The sequence below is a fragment of the Drosophila bipectinata genome, chromosome 3L, assembly GCF_030179905.1.
Source record: "Drosophila bipectinata strain 14024-0381.07 chromosome 3L, DbipHiC1v2, whole genome shotgun sequence".
In the NCBI taxonomy this organism is placed as follows: domain Eukaryota; kingdom Metazoa; phylum Arthropoda; class Insecta; order Diptera; family Drosophilidae; genus Drosophila; species Drosophila bipectinata.
The window spans coordinates 1,730,689-1,747,131 of NC_091738.1; the positions used below are offsets into that span (position 1 = coordinate 1,730,689).

Below are 16,443 nucleotides of genomic sequence, written 5' to 3' on the forward strand. Positions count from 1 at the left end.
GCCATCTCGGGCTTCTGCTTTGTTATTCATATTATCCGGCAAATATTTGTCGTTGTCATACGAAAAATGTCTACAAAACGAGCGAAAAAACACACACTCGTCGGTCGAGACAAGAAAAAGGGTTGCTTTACTTTGGCATCGACCGACCGACCGACCAGACTCAAAATCAGGCTGAGACTACTCCGGCTGAGGCTGCTGCTGCTCCTGCTGCTGGTTTATGCCCCCGTTTCAGACCCTTCCTCGTCCACTCGATCAGCACTAATGGCCGCAATTGTGGGCTGCCTCCTTGGGCAGGCAGCCGCCGGTTCCCGACCCAAATCGTCTGCAACAATTGCAGTGATTTCCCTCCCCAGGTCTCCTCTGATAATATCTTAATAGATTCTTTTGCTCGGCTGCAGTTTCATTTGAATTTGAATTCAGAGCCAGGGACTCGGGATGCTCGGGTCTGTCTGTCAGTCATTCCATCAATGTCTTTGCGGCTTCCAAAAGGTGTCTTTCAGGGGCCTTTCGTTGACTTCTTAGCGTTCTCGGTCGCCTTGTCAGTCTCGCTTTTTTGCGTCTGGTGGCTCTTTCTGTGGATCTGTCGTCGTCTACTTTTGCAATTTGTATAATGAGCATTTGCCACACAGCTCCCTTGACTTTCAGCACCTTATTGTGCCACTGGCCAGGGCCATCTGGGTTGAAAAGAGCGACGATTTCCCTCATTGTGGACGGGCATCGTTTCAGTTTTTTGGGTTATTAATTGGAGATGTCGAAATTTCAACCATTATTATGAGATTTTAAACACAAAAAGGGTTATACACCGAGGATTTTAAAATATTCAATCAACTCTCACAGATTTCCAATTGAAAATGTTTATATTTTTATATTTTCTATAAAACTAAAAACTATATATGAACTTGAACTTTGAGCCTTATTTCAAAAACTATTGCACGTGTCAACCCTTTTTCGGGCTGGAAGAACATTAATTATACAAGAAACAATTATAATAACTCGTTTGGGGCTTGTTATTAAAAAATCATTACCATGGAAACTGTGGAAATTCTAAATTGATTGTAAGTATAATTATTGTGGGTTTATCCATTTCATTGTTTCTATACTGAATGTAAGTGAAGTCGGTGTTTCCCATCGTATTTGATTGATTTTATTATACACCACATAATAATTAATAACAAAACAAACGAATTATCTAGTTCAGTGGATCAAGTAGTTTTTACACACATTTTTAATTATTTTATGATTTGCGCAAACATAACAAACTTCATGCCATTTATCATCCAAAAGTCATGGGAAAGTGTTTGCTGGTTTACTCAATTTTCATTATAGTATTTTCCTTAATGTGCAGACCGAATGTGAGGCATCTGGTAGTTCCATAAGTGTTTGAATAACAATTATATTCCAGGGCACTACCAAAATGAAGTTGACAAACGCCAAGTGTGTTAGTTTCAACCAGTCCTGGGTGCGGATCAATCAGTGCCGCTTGAAGGCGATCAGTCGCCACAGAACTGTCTTCAATTTTAATGCCACCTTCCTGCATCCTAGCAGAGACATCTGGTCCAACTATAGAGTCTTTAAGAGGGAAAGTGGCTACAAGCCTTGGCTCTTCAACATTAAATACGATTGCTGTCGCTTTCTTTCATTTACAAACTGTTCAGGGACTTTTCGAATATTAACCACACCTGTCCTCTGGATGTAAGTTTGACCTATGAATTCTATACAAATGTTAATGGAATTCAAAAAATGATACATGTTAATTATATTCCAGGGAGATATTCTTATTCAGGGAATGTATCTTCTATCTGAGCGCTTTATTCTTCCTTATCCGACTGGCGACTACATGTTCTCGTCGACTTGGATTTTTTACCAGAAGCCACAATTCGAAGTTAATGTTAGTTTCGAATTCATTGAGGACCTGATTAAAAATTAATTTTATCCATATATTTATTATTACTCGAATAATCTTAAGGTCTTTCCGTCATTTCAAATACATTTTTTCTGCTTTCTTCGATCCCTTGAAAATGGGATTTTTCCCTATAGGGCCCACAGTGATGGCTATATCTTTTCCAATTCTTATCCGATTCTCAAGCAGAGTACCTCAATCGATTTCTATATCGATTCTCCACCATTCTGCATCAAAATCCTGAGACAAAATATTTTTTCGATTTTTTGTCCATTTTTCATGAGGGATCCCTTGAAAATGTGATTTTCCACTATGGGGCCCACAGTGATGGCTATATCTTTTCCAATTCTCATCCGATTCTCAAGCGGAGTACCTAAAACGATTTCTATATCGATTCTCCACCATTCTGCATCAAAATCCTGAGACAAAATATTTTTTAAATTTTTTGTCCATTTTTCATGAGGGATCCCTTGAAAATGGGATTTTTCCCTATAGGGCCCACAGTGATGGCTATATCTTTTCCAATTCTCATCCGATTCTCAAGCGGAGTACCTTAAACGATTTCTATATCGATTCTCCACCATTCTGCATCAAAATCCTGAGACAAAATATTTTTTCGATTTTTTGTCCATTTTTCATGAGGGATCCCTTGAAAATGTGATTTTCCACTATGGGGCCCACAGTGATGGCTATATCTTTTCCAATTCTCATCCGATTCTCAAGCGGAGTACCTAAAACGATTTCTGTATCGATTCTCCACCATTCTGCATCAAAATCCTGAGACAAAATATTTTTTAAATTTTTTGTCCATTTTTCATGAGGGATCCCTTGAAAATGGGATTTTTCCCTATAGGGCCCACAGTGATGGCTATATCTTTTCCAATTCTCATCCGATTCTCAAGCAGAGTACCTCAATCGATTTCTATATCGATTCTCCACCATTCTGCATCAAAATCCTGAGACAAAATATTTTTTCGATTTTTTGTCCATTTTTCATGAGGGATCCCTTGAAAATGTGATTTTCCACTATGGGGCCCACAGTGATGGCTATATCTTTTCCAATTCTCATCCGATTCTCAAGCGGAGTACCTAAAACGATTTCTATATCGATTCTCCACCATTCTGCATCAAAATCCTGAGACAAAATATTTTTTAAATTTTTTGTCCATTTTTCATGAGGGATCCCTTGAAAATGGGATTTTTCCCTATAGGGCCCACAGTGATGGCTATATCTTTTCCAATTCTCATCCGATTCTCAAGCGGAGTACCTTAAACGATTTCTATATCGATTCTCCACCATTCTGCATCAAAATCCTGAGACAAAATATTTTTTCGATTTTTTGTCCATTTTTCATGAGGGATCCCTTGAAAATGTGATTTTCCACTATGGGGCCCACAGTGATGGCTATATCTTTTCCAATTCTCATCCGATTCTCAAGCGGAGTACCTAAAACGATTTCTATATCGATTCTCCACCATTCTGCATCAAAATCCTGAGACAAAATATTTTTTAAATTTTTTGTCCATTTTTCATGAGGGATCCCTTGAAAATGGGATTTTTCCCTATAGGGCCCACAGTGATGGCTATATCTTTTCCAATTCTCATCCGATTCTCAAGCGGAGTACCTTAAACGATTTCTATATCGATTCTCCACCATTCTGCATCAAAATCCTGAGACAAAATATTTTTTAAATTTTTTGTCCATTTTTCATGAGGGATCCCTTGAAAATGTGATTTTCCCCGATGGGGCCCTTAGTGATAGCCATATCTTTTCCAATTCTCATCCGATTCTCAAGCGGAGTACCTTAAACGATTTCTATATCGATTCTCCACCATTCTGCATCAAAATCTTGAGACAAAATATTTTTTAAATTTTTGGCCATTTTTCATGAGGGATCCCTTGAAAATGTGATTTTTCACTATGATGCCCACAGTGATGGCTATATCTTTTCCAATTCTCAAGCGGAGTACCTTAAACGATTTCTATATCGATTCTCCACCATTCTGCATCAAAATCCTGAGACAAAATATTTTTTAAATTTTTTGTCCCATTTTTCATGAGGGATCCCTTGAAAATGTGATTTTCCACTATGGGGCCCACAGTGATGGCTATATCTTTTCCAATTCTTATCCGATTTCCAAGCGGAGTACCTTAAACGATTTCTATATCGATTCTCCACCATTCTGCATCAAAATCCTGAGACAAAATATTTTTTCGATTTTTTGTCCATTTTTCATGAGGGGTCCCTTGAAAATGCGATTATCCCATATAGGCCCCACATTGATGGCTATATCTTTCCCAATTCTTATCCGATTCTCAAGCGGAGTACCTTAAACGATTTCTATATCGATTCTCCACCATTCTGCATCAAAATCCTGAGACAAAATATTTTTTCGATTTTTTGTCCATTTTTCATGAGGGATCCCTTGAAAATGGGATTTTTCCCTATAGGGCCCACAGTGATGGCTATATCTTTTCCAATTCTCATCCGATTCTCAAGCGGAGTACCTTAAACGATTTCTATATCGATTCTCCACCATTCTGCATCAAAATCCTGAGACAAAATATTTTTTAAATTTTTTGTCCATTTTTCATGAGGGATCCCTTGAAAATGGGATTTTTCCCTATAGGGCCCACAGTGATGGCTATATCTTTTCCAATTCTCATCCGATTCTCAAGCGGAGTACCTTAAACGATTTCTATATCGATTCTCCACCATTCTGCATCAAAATCCTGAGACAAAATATTTTTTCGATTTTTTGTCCATTTTTCATGAGGGATCCCTTGAAAATGTGATTTTCCACTATGGGGCCCACAGTGATGGCTATATCTTTTCCAATTCTCATCCGATTCTCAAGCGGAGTACCTAAAACGATTTCTATATCGATTCTCCACCATTCTGCATCAAAATCCTGAGACAAAATATTTTTTAAATTTTTTGTCCATTTTTCATGAGGGATCCCTTGAAAATGGGATTTTTCCCTATAGGGCCCACAGTGATGGCTATATCTTTTCCAATTCTCATCCGATTCTCAAGCGGAGTACCTTAAACGATTTCTATATCGATTCTCCACCATTCTGCATCAAAATCCTGAGACAAAATATTTTTTAAATTTTTTGTCCATTTTTCATGAGGGATCCCTTGAAAATGTGATTTTCCCCGATGGGGCCCTTAGTGATAGCTATATCTTTTCCAATTCTCATCCGATTCTCAAGCGGAGTACCTCAATCAATTTCTATATCGATTCTCCACCATTCTGCATCAAGATCCTGAGACAAAATATTTTTTAAATTTTTTGTCCATTTTTCGTGATGAGATCAAAATTATAATACCCTCTGGAATGGTATAGTAATAACATGAACTATTTATAGGCTTTTTTTTATCTAGTTTAATGGATAATTAATTTTTACACGAATGTGGGCTTTCCATTAGTGGTCATTTTTAAACCATTTGTGATCCGAAAGTCATGGATAAAAGTTTACTGGCCTATATTATTTTGGTTATAATCATTTTCCTACTGTGCAGATCAAATGTGAGGTATCTGGTGAATTGAGTAAGAGTTTATATGACCAATATTTTTCAGGACTCCGTCCGACTTAAGTTTACAAACGCCAACTGCGCGAGTCTCAACGAGTCCTGGGTGAGGATCAACCAGTGCCGCCTGAAGGCGATCAGTCGCAACAAGACGGTTTTCAATTTTAATGCCACACTTCTGCATCCGACCACAAACCTTTGGACCCATTACCGGATGTTTAAGAGGGCCAGTGGCTACAAGCCCTGGCTTTTTAACCATCACAGGGCTGATTGCTGCCGATTCCTTAGGAAACCCTACAATGCATTTGGAATCTTTATCTTCAATATGTTCAAGGACTATCTGAACATCAAAACGTGTCCACTAAGCGTGAGTTTTGATTTTTAGCAGAAAGATAGAGGGATACTTATGTTTCTTGTTTTAAGGGCGATATCCTTGTCCAAGGAATGTACCTCCGGGCCGAGATGTTCAATCTTCCAATGCCCACGGGGGACTTTTTGTTCTCATCGATGTGGAGTTTTCACAACAAGTCCCAATTCGAGGTTAATGTTAGCTTCGTATTTGATGAGGACTTGATATAAGTTAATAGTTTATACATATTTAAACGATGTTTTTAAGTGGCTAAGTGTTTTTAAGTGTGCCTAACTGTAGGCTATTTTTAAACAACATTTTAATAAACAACACAAATAATAGCATTTATAGCATTATAAAATTGGTAGATTAATACAATGGCACACGTTTTTAATCGTTTGCCGATACGGTCACCATTTCTAGACCAATTCTAAGCGTTTTTAATCCATTTGTGAACCGAAAGTCATGGAAAGAAGTCAACTGATTAACGTTATGTGGATTATAGTGCTTTATCTAAAGTGCAGGCCCAATGTGAGGTATCTGGACAGTCCTATTGAGATTAAATAATAAATATTTTCCAGGATTCGGCCAGAGTTAAGCTGACAAACGCAAACTGCTCGAGTCTCAATCAGTCCTGGGTGACGATCAACCAGTGCCGCCTAAAGGCCATCAGTCGCAATAAGACTACCTTTAATTTTAATGCCTCTGTCCTACATCCGGCCACAAACTTCTGGGTCCGATATAAGATGTTGAAGAGGGAAAGTGGCTACAAGCCCTGGCTTTTCAACCGACAAACAGTTGATGGCTGTCGATTTTTTAAAAAACCATACAATTTATTCGGCATTTATATGTACACGCAGTTCAAGGACTTTCTGAACATCAAGTCCTGCCCCATAAGCGTAAGTTCCTTCAAGAAATGAAAGCTTCAAGGATAATTAGCTATGTATCCTTCTGTTAGGGCGATATCACCATTCAAGGCATGTATCTGCGGACTGAGCTGATAACTCTTCCAATGCCAACGGGTGAATTCTTGCTCTCGTCGATGTTTATTTTTCACCATAAGCCCCAGTTGGAGATTAACGTAACCTTCGCTTTTGATGAGACCTTGATATAAAATTAATTAATATTTTATACATTTGTATGTGATCGTTGATCGAGTCACTAAAACACTTTGGCAGCACAAATAAAAGCATTCGTATAAACATTGTTTAAAGAATTACTAAAGCTGACATCAATCGGCTTTAATATTCCAGGCAATTCTAGTCTGTTGAACGGAATAATTTGTTTCTACAAACTTCCGCTTGTTAAGTTTTTAGCAGACCTTTGGATCGCAAAACATGAAGTACATTTTAACGATGTATTACATTGTCATTCTATTTCTTTCAAAGTGCAAACCAAGTGTAAGGTGACTATTTCTAGGCAGTATGAATTTCTTGCCTGAAGACTGCCTTTCAGGACTTTTTCAAATTCAAGTTGGCGAATGTGAACTGAAAGAGTCTCAATGAGTCCTGGGTGAGGATCAACCAGTGCCGCTTGAAGGCCATTAGTCGCAACCGCACTGTCTTTAATTTTAACGGAACCCTGATGTATCCAACCAAGGACATTTGGGTTAACTATCGAATGTTTAAGAGGGAGAGTGGCTTCAAGCCATGGCTGCTCAATATAAACCTAGATTGCTGTCAGTTTCTCAGGAAGCCCTACAACGGCATCGGTATAATTGTCTATAATATGTACCGAAACTTTTCAAATGTGAATCACACTTGTCCGCTCTATGTAAGTTTTTAACTTGAACTATAAATTTTTAAATTTCTAAACTCTTTCTGCTTTAAGGGCGTCATACTCATTAAGGGCATGTACCTGCGAACTGAGGTCTTGAGACTTCCGTTTCCCACCGGATATTATATGCTGGCCACTATATGGTCCTTCCATTCCAAACCTCAAATCGCGGCCAACATAAGCTTTGAATTTGTCGAGGACCTAATATAAAACCCATTTGAAAATTATAATGGATTGGAGACAGATTCAGCTCAGTAACTACAATTGAAATTTGGAATACAAATTCCGTCCATAGTTCGTTAGACAAAGTAATTAATTTTAAATTGTAAAGCCATTATAAAACAATGAATTTTTATATGAGTAAAGCTTTTATTTTTCGTATACAGAGTTTAATTAACTTTTAGTGGACTTTTGAGTTTGAAACCATGAAGTACCCTTTATCGGTCAATTCCGCTCTCATGATATTATTCATTTTGAACTGCAGACTGAATGTGAGGTCACCACTTTTTGAACTCTCGAGTCGTTCGAATAAAATTTATTTTCAGGACTCTGTAAAACTGAAACTGAGGTCTTGAGATTCCCATTTTCCACCGGATGACTTGATATAGTGATAGGTATTAAGTCTTCTATTTTGTGATTGTAAAATCTTATTCCTGTTAATTGCTGAAAATAGTTATAATTATTTTGTTAAATATATGGTCGAAAATGAGGGAAAAACACAATGGATTCACAATGTAGGGATTCCATTTCCGGTCATTAAAATAAAACCAAAAATCCAAATTATTTTAATTAGAAGCTCTGGTTTTCACTTTAGTACCCCTTTGAGTTCAAAGTCATGAAGTACTTTCTATCGTTTTCTACCGTTCTTCTGATTATAATCGTTTTTAACCTAAGACCATATGTAAGATACCTTTTTGCGAAAGTCTTACTGCACTCAAGGACTAATTTGCAGGACTCTTCTAAAATAAGGTGGACGAACGCAAAGTGTATCAGTTTCAACCAGTCCTGGGTGCGGATCAACCAATGCCGCTTGAAGGCGTTAAAACGCGATATGACTGTGTTCAACTTTAATGCCACATTTCTGCATCCCACCAAGGATATTGAGGCCCGCTTCCGTGTCTTCAAGAGGGAGAATGGCTACAAGCCCTGGCTCATCAACATGAAGTACGATTGTTGTCGCTTCCTGAGGAGGCCCTATGATACCTTTGGCATTTTAATTTATAAATTGTACAAGGATTTTTCAAACATCAACCACACCTGTCCGTTGCATGTAAGGTTGAAGATGCTTGAAAAGTGTATTGTTTATATGTATATATTTGTATTGTTTTTTTAGGGTGATATACTCATTCAAGGGATGTATCTTCGAACTGATCTCTTAAATCTTCCGATGCCCACAGGAAACTTTTTGTTTTCGACCTATTGGTACTTTTACGAAAAGCCTCAATTCGAAGTCAATGTTAGTTTTGAATTCATTGAGAACTTGATTTAAGCATCGTATAAAAAATATGTATAATTAAAAATTTGAGAAGCTTATAAAAACCAAACTTTAAATTGGTTTTTAAAAAATTATTTCAAGCCATTAAACGTTTTAATACTTTGAGAGGAAACATTATATTTAGTTGCCAAACAAAAGTCATGGGAAGAGGTGTGAAAGCTCTGGCTGTTTTGTCACTTTTTCTCTCAATCAGATGTTGTGTAAGTTTTGTATGTAGTAAGTACGATTCAAAACCATTTTAATTTAAAGCTCTAGTTTTCACTTTAGTAGCCCTTTGAGCTCAAAGTAATGAAATATCCTTTTCTACGGTACTTTAGACTATAATCTTTTTTATCTTTAGACCATATGTAAGATATCTTTTTGAAGAAGTCCTTCACTGCCGAGTTGTTTTCCAGGACTCTACCAAAATAAGGTGGACGAACGCAAAGTGTATAAGTTTGAACCAGTCCTGGGTGCGGATCAACCAATGCCGCTTGAAGGCGATCAAACGCGATATGACTGTGTTCAACTTTAATGCCACATTTCTGCATCCCACCAAGGACATTGAGGCCCGCTACCGTGTCTTCAAGAGGGAGAATGGCTACAAGCCCTGGCTCATCAACATGAAGTACGATTGTTGCCGCTTCCTGAGGAGGCCCTATGACACTTTTGGCATTTTCATTTATAAGTTGTACAAGGATTTTTCAAACATCAACCACACCTGTCCGTTGCATGTGAGGTTGAAGACGCTTGAAAAGTGTATTATTTATAAATATTTGTACTGTTTGTTTTAGGGTGATATACTCATTCAAGGCTTTTATCTTCGAACTGATCTCTTCAAACTTCCGATGCCCACTGGAGACTTTTTGCTATCGACCTATTGGTACTTTTACGGAAAGCCTCAATTCGAAGTCAATGTTAGTTTTGAATTCATTGAGAACTTGATTTAAACATTCTATAAAAAATATGTATAATTAAAATAATAGCCAAACTTTAAATTGGTTTTTAAAAAAATATTTCAAGCCATTAAACATTTTAATTCTTTGAGAGCAAGCATTATATTTAGTTTCAACACAAAAGTCATGGGAAGAGGTGTGGAAGCTCTGGCTGTTTTGTCACTTATACTCTCAATCAGGTTTTGTGTAAGTTTTCCTTATTTCTTATTAATATATCTTAACAATTGGATGCTTTTGAAGGACTCGGTCACTTTCAAGCTGACTAATGTCAGGTGCGAATCCTACAACAAGTCCTGGGTACTAATTAATGAGTGTCGTCTGAAGGCCATAAACAGACACCGGATTGTCTTCAATTTCAATGCAACTTTCATACATCCAACGAGGAATATCTTTGTGTTCTACCAGATGTTTAAGCGGGAAAGTGGCTATAAGCCTTGGCTGTTTAAATATTCAATAGATTGTTGCCGCTTCCTGAAGGCCCCCTTTAATCCTTTCGCCATTATGGTTTACGATCTTTACAAGGACTTTTCCAACGTCAATCACACCTGTCCACTCTTCGTAAGTTTATTAGGAGGAAATCGAAAATTATCTGTGAATTTTTAAACTTAAACTCAATCCATCAGGGTGACATTTTGATAAGGGGAATGTATCTCTCAACTGCAGTGAAAATTCCACCCTTTCCCACGGGCAACTATATGCTGTCATCGGTTTGGAGTTTTTATGGAAATCCCCAATTTGGGGTTAATATTAGTTTTGATTTTGTGGAAAATCTTGTAAAATAAGTGTTGAAAATTAAAATATATGAAGGAATTTCCTCCGAAAAGTCAAAATTGGTATTTTCATTAAACTTACATTAAACTGAATACACCCTTGGGCTCAACGAGTACCGGGTATTAATACATATGCCACGTTCCAGGAATGTGATCGAAGCACGAAATTATACAAGAGTAGTACTCATTGGGCTTTGTTATTAAAAAACCATTAGTAGAAAAACTGTGATTGAAAATCAAATTAATGAGACCTAGGCACCCACTATTCCATAAAATTATAAATAATATGTATTTGAAGTTTTTTCAATAAAACTGAAGAGTTTTTCGAAAGACAAGTATCATGCGGTTGGTTTTAACCATTTTAGGAGTTATTACTCTCTACGCCCTCTGTTTCCGGCCAACAGTAAGCTTAAAAAATAAATAAAAATTAATTATGTAAGTCTGTTGTTAATTTGTAGGATTCGGTCGTTTTTAAAATGACTAACGTGGAGTGTGGCAGCTATAACAAGTCCTGGGTGCGGATAAATACGTGTCGCTTGAAGGCGGTGGGGCGTAACAGAGTTTTGTTTAACTTTAACGCAACTTTCCTCCATCCCACCAAAAATATTACGACCCATTACCAGCTCTTTAAACGGGCGAGTGGTTATAAGCCCTGGATGGTAAACGTGAAGATCGACGGCTGTCGCTTCATGCGCCGCCCATACGATGCTGTTGGTATTTTAATGTTTAATATTTACAAGCGGTTCTCCAACATCAATCATACATGCCCCTTTGAGGTAAGCTCCCTCCTGAAACCCTAATCTTTTCGGAAGTTATTTTTTTCAATTTCGAAAGGGTCATCTCTTCATAAAGGACATGTACTTGTCGACCGATGTGATGCGACTGCCCTTGCCCACTGGGGACTACTTGCTTTCCATAGATTGGATATTTTACGGAATATCTCAGTTCGCCACCAATGTCAGTTTTCAATTCGTTGAGGATTTAATGAAATAAATTGGGGATTTGGTCTGATGAGTTTTATTGGTGGAACTCGGTTCAGAATAATTCAGTTTAAGCCTCTGAAAACCCACTTATCATTTACCACTTATCATAAGTGCAACTACTTTTTCGTCAAAAGACGCTTGTGAGAAGCATCCAATAACCCGTCAAAAGCAGGCTTTTGGGTAATAGACCTGTCGCTTTGCCGGCCAACTCCGTGAGCAATCCCGGCCATATGTTAGACATTTATGTCTTGCTTTTCGACACCAGCCAATGGCCCGAATGAACCCAAGGCCCAACCTCCCAAGAATCAAGCCAGCTATTCTCAAGACACTGATAGGAATATTTATATAGATTTTTAAAAATCTATCTTCTTTAATTGCTAAAAAGTATCATACAAAAAATATCATGTAGTTTTTTTTAATAAAACCACTATGTTTTTTGGGATTTTTTGTAAAGTGCATGATGCGCCAGCCCACCCCACAGAAAATTCCAACCGCAACTGGCAAACGTTGAAGTTTTGGCCCTCGGCGACTATTATTACCACATTTACGACCCTGCCGTCTGCTTCGGCTGCTGTTGCTGGTGCTGGTGGCATCTTCTTGTGGTGCTGCTGCCACACTGCCACTGCTTTCACTCCGGCAATGGGTGTGTGCCCCTCCAGCCGTGTTCATAAAAATGGCATTGTAATGGGTCTTTGGAGGCGTCACCATCGTTGCCACAGCAGAATCACTGATTGACACTTTTTATGTTTCAACGGCTGCTGCCGGCAAAAGTTCAATGAGTTATGATTCGGAGCCGGTGCCTTTGTATTGGCCATTGTTCCATCTTTAGCCAGTCAATAGAGGGCTTAATGAGCTGCCAGCCAGAGTCATCCTTTGAAAGCGTCCGAGAGAAAGGAGGAGCCGAGCAGGAAATTCATTAGTGAGCCGAGATGGAGAGTCTTTGGGGTGCCATTGCCTGGTACTGGTACCTGTTACATGCAATAATAAATCACATTTGATGCAGTTGCAAAAAAATAGAAAGGCTCTTAAGCTTGCATACAAAATATCCAACATTTTGGTTCCTTCTGGTTAGACTCCTTTTATTTAATAATTTTTCCTAAGTGTACTCCATGATCGATGCATCATCAGATGTGGCACATTTTGAATGAACTGCCTGAATACAATCAGCAACTGAATCTGAATGTGAAACTGAATCGATGCCCGACTAGACTCATTGTCTGGCCAGCCTGTGAGATGTGATGCGATGCGATTTGCGATGTGTGTGAGATCTGCCAACGCCAATTTTATTTTCATTTTCTTCCTACTAGTTTATTTTTTCAGTTTTCAGTTGTTTTTGTTATTATTTTCGTTTTTTTTTTCTTTATTTATTTATTTTTTTGCGCCACGGCAGGCTGACTGGCGGTGTCTAAAAATATCAAAGCAGCAGAATCGCAACAACAATGGCCACATAGCCATGGCTAGAAGAAGGCAAAGGCACTCGGCTATAGTACATGTAAAGTAAATGCAAAAATTGTCTGCGTTGTCTTTTGTTGTCTCGCCACAGTCTGCTTATCACAGCAACCCAAACAACCGAAACAGCAACACAAACAGTAAAAGTAGCAACACCACCAATAGTTGTCGCAGCTGCCAACAGCACCAATGAGTCAAGACTACTTTCGCAGCAGTCGCAGCAGCTAATGACTAACACTAGAATGTCAATTAATGTACAAATGTAGGTGATACCCTATATATAAAGCCAAGGAAACCAGGTGCTTTGCTTAGTTTCCCAAAAGTTTGGCCATTTGATAAGCGGAGAAAACCTTAGAAAAAAGTTTCGGTGAAAGTTTGTGGTTTCCAAGAAACAGTGAAAGAAATAGTGATTTGTTGGGATAATATATAATATTTTAATATTCATTAATAAGGTAAACATTTTAAATAAATGTAAGTTAAGCCTAAAAGTGGAAAAGTTGTCACAGAACAAAATTTAAATGGAAAATAAGTCACCATTATCAGGATCAGCTTCCTTAAAAAAAATCTTTTTTTTGCCTTACTTTCCATATTAAACCTTTAAATAATCGATTATAAAATAAAGCAAAAATAAAGCACTCATTCCGATTCTAGAAACCAAAGTTTAATCGTGTAAAGCAACTGGCCGGCGGGGAAAGTATTCCGTAATGGGCCAAAGGGTGAATATAGTACGTGCATATTACGTATACGACACGTGCACCGTTTCACAGACAGTACACGAATAAAAAAGAGAAACAGCAGAGCAAACAGACTGACAATTTTAAAAAGCATGCATATGCATCTATTTTATTTATTTAATTGCTACAATTTATTTATAAATGCAGACAGACAGCTCACAGCCTTGGCACGATCACTTGATCGCATCGATCCGTTCGAACCGTTCGTCGATTCATCGATTGATCAATTGGGCCCGGCCAGGCCAGGTGGCTCAAAGTAGCCGCCAAGGAACCGAATGCAAACAAAAATAAACAACATTTCTACCGCATTATAACCTGCAGACCCAGTAGAGTCGTCTTCCCCCAAAACAAGCCCAAAAGATACGTCAGCACATATTAGATTATCAACATAAACAAAAATGTTCCGTCTCGTCGTCGTATGTGTACACAATAATCTCTCTTGTTGTTGTTGGTATTTGTCCAATTTTTGCCCATTTTTTTTGGGAATATTCATTGTAGCAAAAAGAAAAAATTAATGTGTATTTCTTTGTATGCCAAAAAATCAAACACAGACAGGAGACGCGGCCAAGTGCCAGTTTTGGGTGAATTGCGGTTTTTTTTCGTTCGGTCTGGCTGGGTGGGTTAGAGGTGGTGGTGGTGCTGCATGCAGGTGGAGGTGGGGCAGGTGTGCTCTTAGTAACCACAGGTAGGTCGCCAGACATTGGCATACGTGAGACCCAGCCAGACAATGTTAATTAGCACTTCATGATAAGTTGTCTCAATTGTTGCCGTCGTCGGCTGTCGGCCTGAAAAGTGCGCAGCGGGGGTGAATGTATGTAGTTTCAGGAGTAGGACCAAGTGCGGCAGGGGGTTATAACACCACACACACAACACATATTCGATTAACAACAACCGGCTAGCCAGCAGCAAAATAACAAATCCGTAGACATGCTAATACATTTGAAGTTTCTAAATTTAAAACAAAGCAACAATGTCTGGCTAAGAAAAAATTGAAATTCAAACAAACTAGCAGACTCGACGACTGCGAGTTACCCATTATTTACTTGCTCATTAAAATAATTGCAACATTTCGGCCATTTGACATTAAATAATTACAAATATCTCAACAAAAGTCACGTACACAAGAATGCATACGAAAAAAAACGGGGAAATAAATATAGAAATTAGGTCAACATTGTTTTAAATCATTAAAAAAAAATAATAAAATAAAAAATAGTTTACAAATTTGCTTTAATCATCAGGCACTATAAAAAATAAAAGTAATTTCTACTCGCAGTATCATCAAAAGAATGTCTCATGTGATTCATATCATTAAAAATAAAACAACGACGAAAATAAAATAAAATAAAATAAAGACAAATAAAGCTGCATAAATAAATTTAATTAACGTGCGGTTGTCAGCACACCAGCAGACCCGCCTCCACACCCCCAGCCACCTCCTAACCCCTCGACGACCGACTGTCTGACACTTTAATTTCTTGGACTTTGCACGGCGGCTCAAGTCGGCAAACAGAAAAACCGCAAAAAAATCGAGTGACAATGAGCTAACCGAGTTTCTAGCTAAACAGCCACAATAAAAAAGCACCAACCAGCCGCCGAATTTAAGCAAATATTTATTAGCTCCAAAAGCATATTCATATGCAAATAGGAACTCTGACAACTGGAGTAAAGGGGAGAATAAAATATTTTTTAAGATAAACAGACAACAATTTAGTTGCAGTTTTCCAATTCTTTTCTTTATAAACAGTATCCGATAGGATCCTTTTAAGGAATATAGTCGAACGCCTGCGCGACTGATAGATTGAAGATTAAGCGATTTATTGAGGAGTTCCTAACATCCTTGACATATATTCCTTAGATGGAAACCTTATCAGCTGTTTAAAAACTATTTTTTTAATTTCTAAATTTAAGTTTAATTTGAAAATATTTAATAGAAAAAGTTAACCCATATGTTCTTTAGAGATAATAATACATAGTAGCTTTTTTTTATCAATTATTTCTTTAAGAAACACTTAAATATAAGATACCTATCCCTAGAACCCTTACCCCTGAAAGCCTTGTAAAATATTTTAAGACTTTTTACTTTTGCCTATTAATATTTAAATATTTATTAAGCTAGTAATCGAATTAAAAACTCTCATAATTTCTAGTTAAAAAGTAAAATTTATTAAAAACCTGAATAAAAATTACAAATTAAAAGCCCACCACCGCCAAACACTTGTTCCTTTTCCGCCGTTCCACCACCAACTCTCCTGCTCTCTCGCTCTCCGGGAACTTAACAGAGAATTCAAGCTTCTGTTAGACTTGCGCCTAATTCGAAATCAAATCAATCTTACCCGTCAGATACTAAACAACAACAACATAGCATAGCATAGCACAAGCATAGCATCGTTACATCATTACGTCACAGCGTCGCTCGGTAGCAGAGAGATTGTTGTTGTCGAAAACGCTAGTGGGCCGCGGGAGCAGATAGCAAAAAGCCCGTTCCATTTCCATTGGGTTTCCTAAAGTTTAC

General features: G+C 37.8%; 4 protein-coding genes and 1 pseudogene across 4 annotated transcripts; all 5 read left to right on the forward strand.

Annotated features, from left to right (window-relative positions):
• The first annotated feature begins 1,414 nt into the window (after positions 1-1,414).
• On the forward strand, positions 1,415-1,927 carry LOC108126122 (uncharacterized; annotated as a pseudogene).
• Positions 1,928-8,267: 6,340 nt separating this feature from the next.
• LOC108126120 (uncharacterized) lies at positions 8,268-9,051 on the forward strand. The gene is made up of 3 exons (XM_043212914.1): positions 8,268-8,296; positions 8,532-8,832; positions 8,896-9,051. The coding sequence occupies exons 1-3, from the start codon at positions 8,268-8,270 to the stop codon at positions 9,049-9,051; spliced, it is 486 nt and encodes a 161-aa protein (XP_043068849.1).
• Positions 9,052-9,250: 199 nt separating this feature from the next.
• Positions 9,251-9,986, forward strand: LOC122321888 (uncharacterized). The gene is made up of 3 exons (XM_043212940.1): positions 9,251-9,257; positions 9,427-9,770; positions 9,831-9,986. The coding sequence occupies exons 1-3, from the start codon at positions 9,251-9,253 to the stop codon at positions 9,984-9,986; spliced, it is 507 nt and encodes a 168-aa protein (XP_043068875.1).
• A 66-nt stretch (positions 9,987-10,052) lies between these two features.
• On the forward strand, positions 10,053-10,774 carry LOC108126119 (uncharacterized). Its single transcript, XM_017242557.3, has 3 exons — positions 10,053-10,178; positions 10,233-10,550; positions 10,616-10,774. Exons 1-3 carry the CDS (start codon positions 10,119-10,121, stop codon positions 10,772-10,774), a joined length of 537 nt encoding a protein of 178 aa, XP_017098046.3. The 5' UTR covers positions 10,053-10,118.
• A 328-nt stretch (positions 10,775-11,102) lies between these two features.
• Positions 11,103-11,755, forward strand: LOC108126118 (uncharacterized). The gene is made up of 3 exons (XM_017242556.2): positions 11,103-11,165; positions 11,221-11,538; positions 11,597-11,755. The coding sequence occupies exons 1-3, from the start codon at positions 11,103-11,105 to the stop codon at positions 11,753-11,755; spliced, it is 540 nt and encodes a 179-aa protein (XP_017098045.2).
• Positions 11,756-16,443: the final 4,688 nt, after the last annotated feature.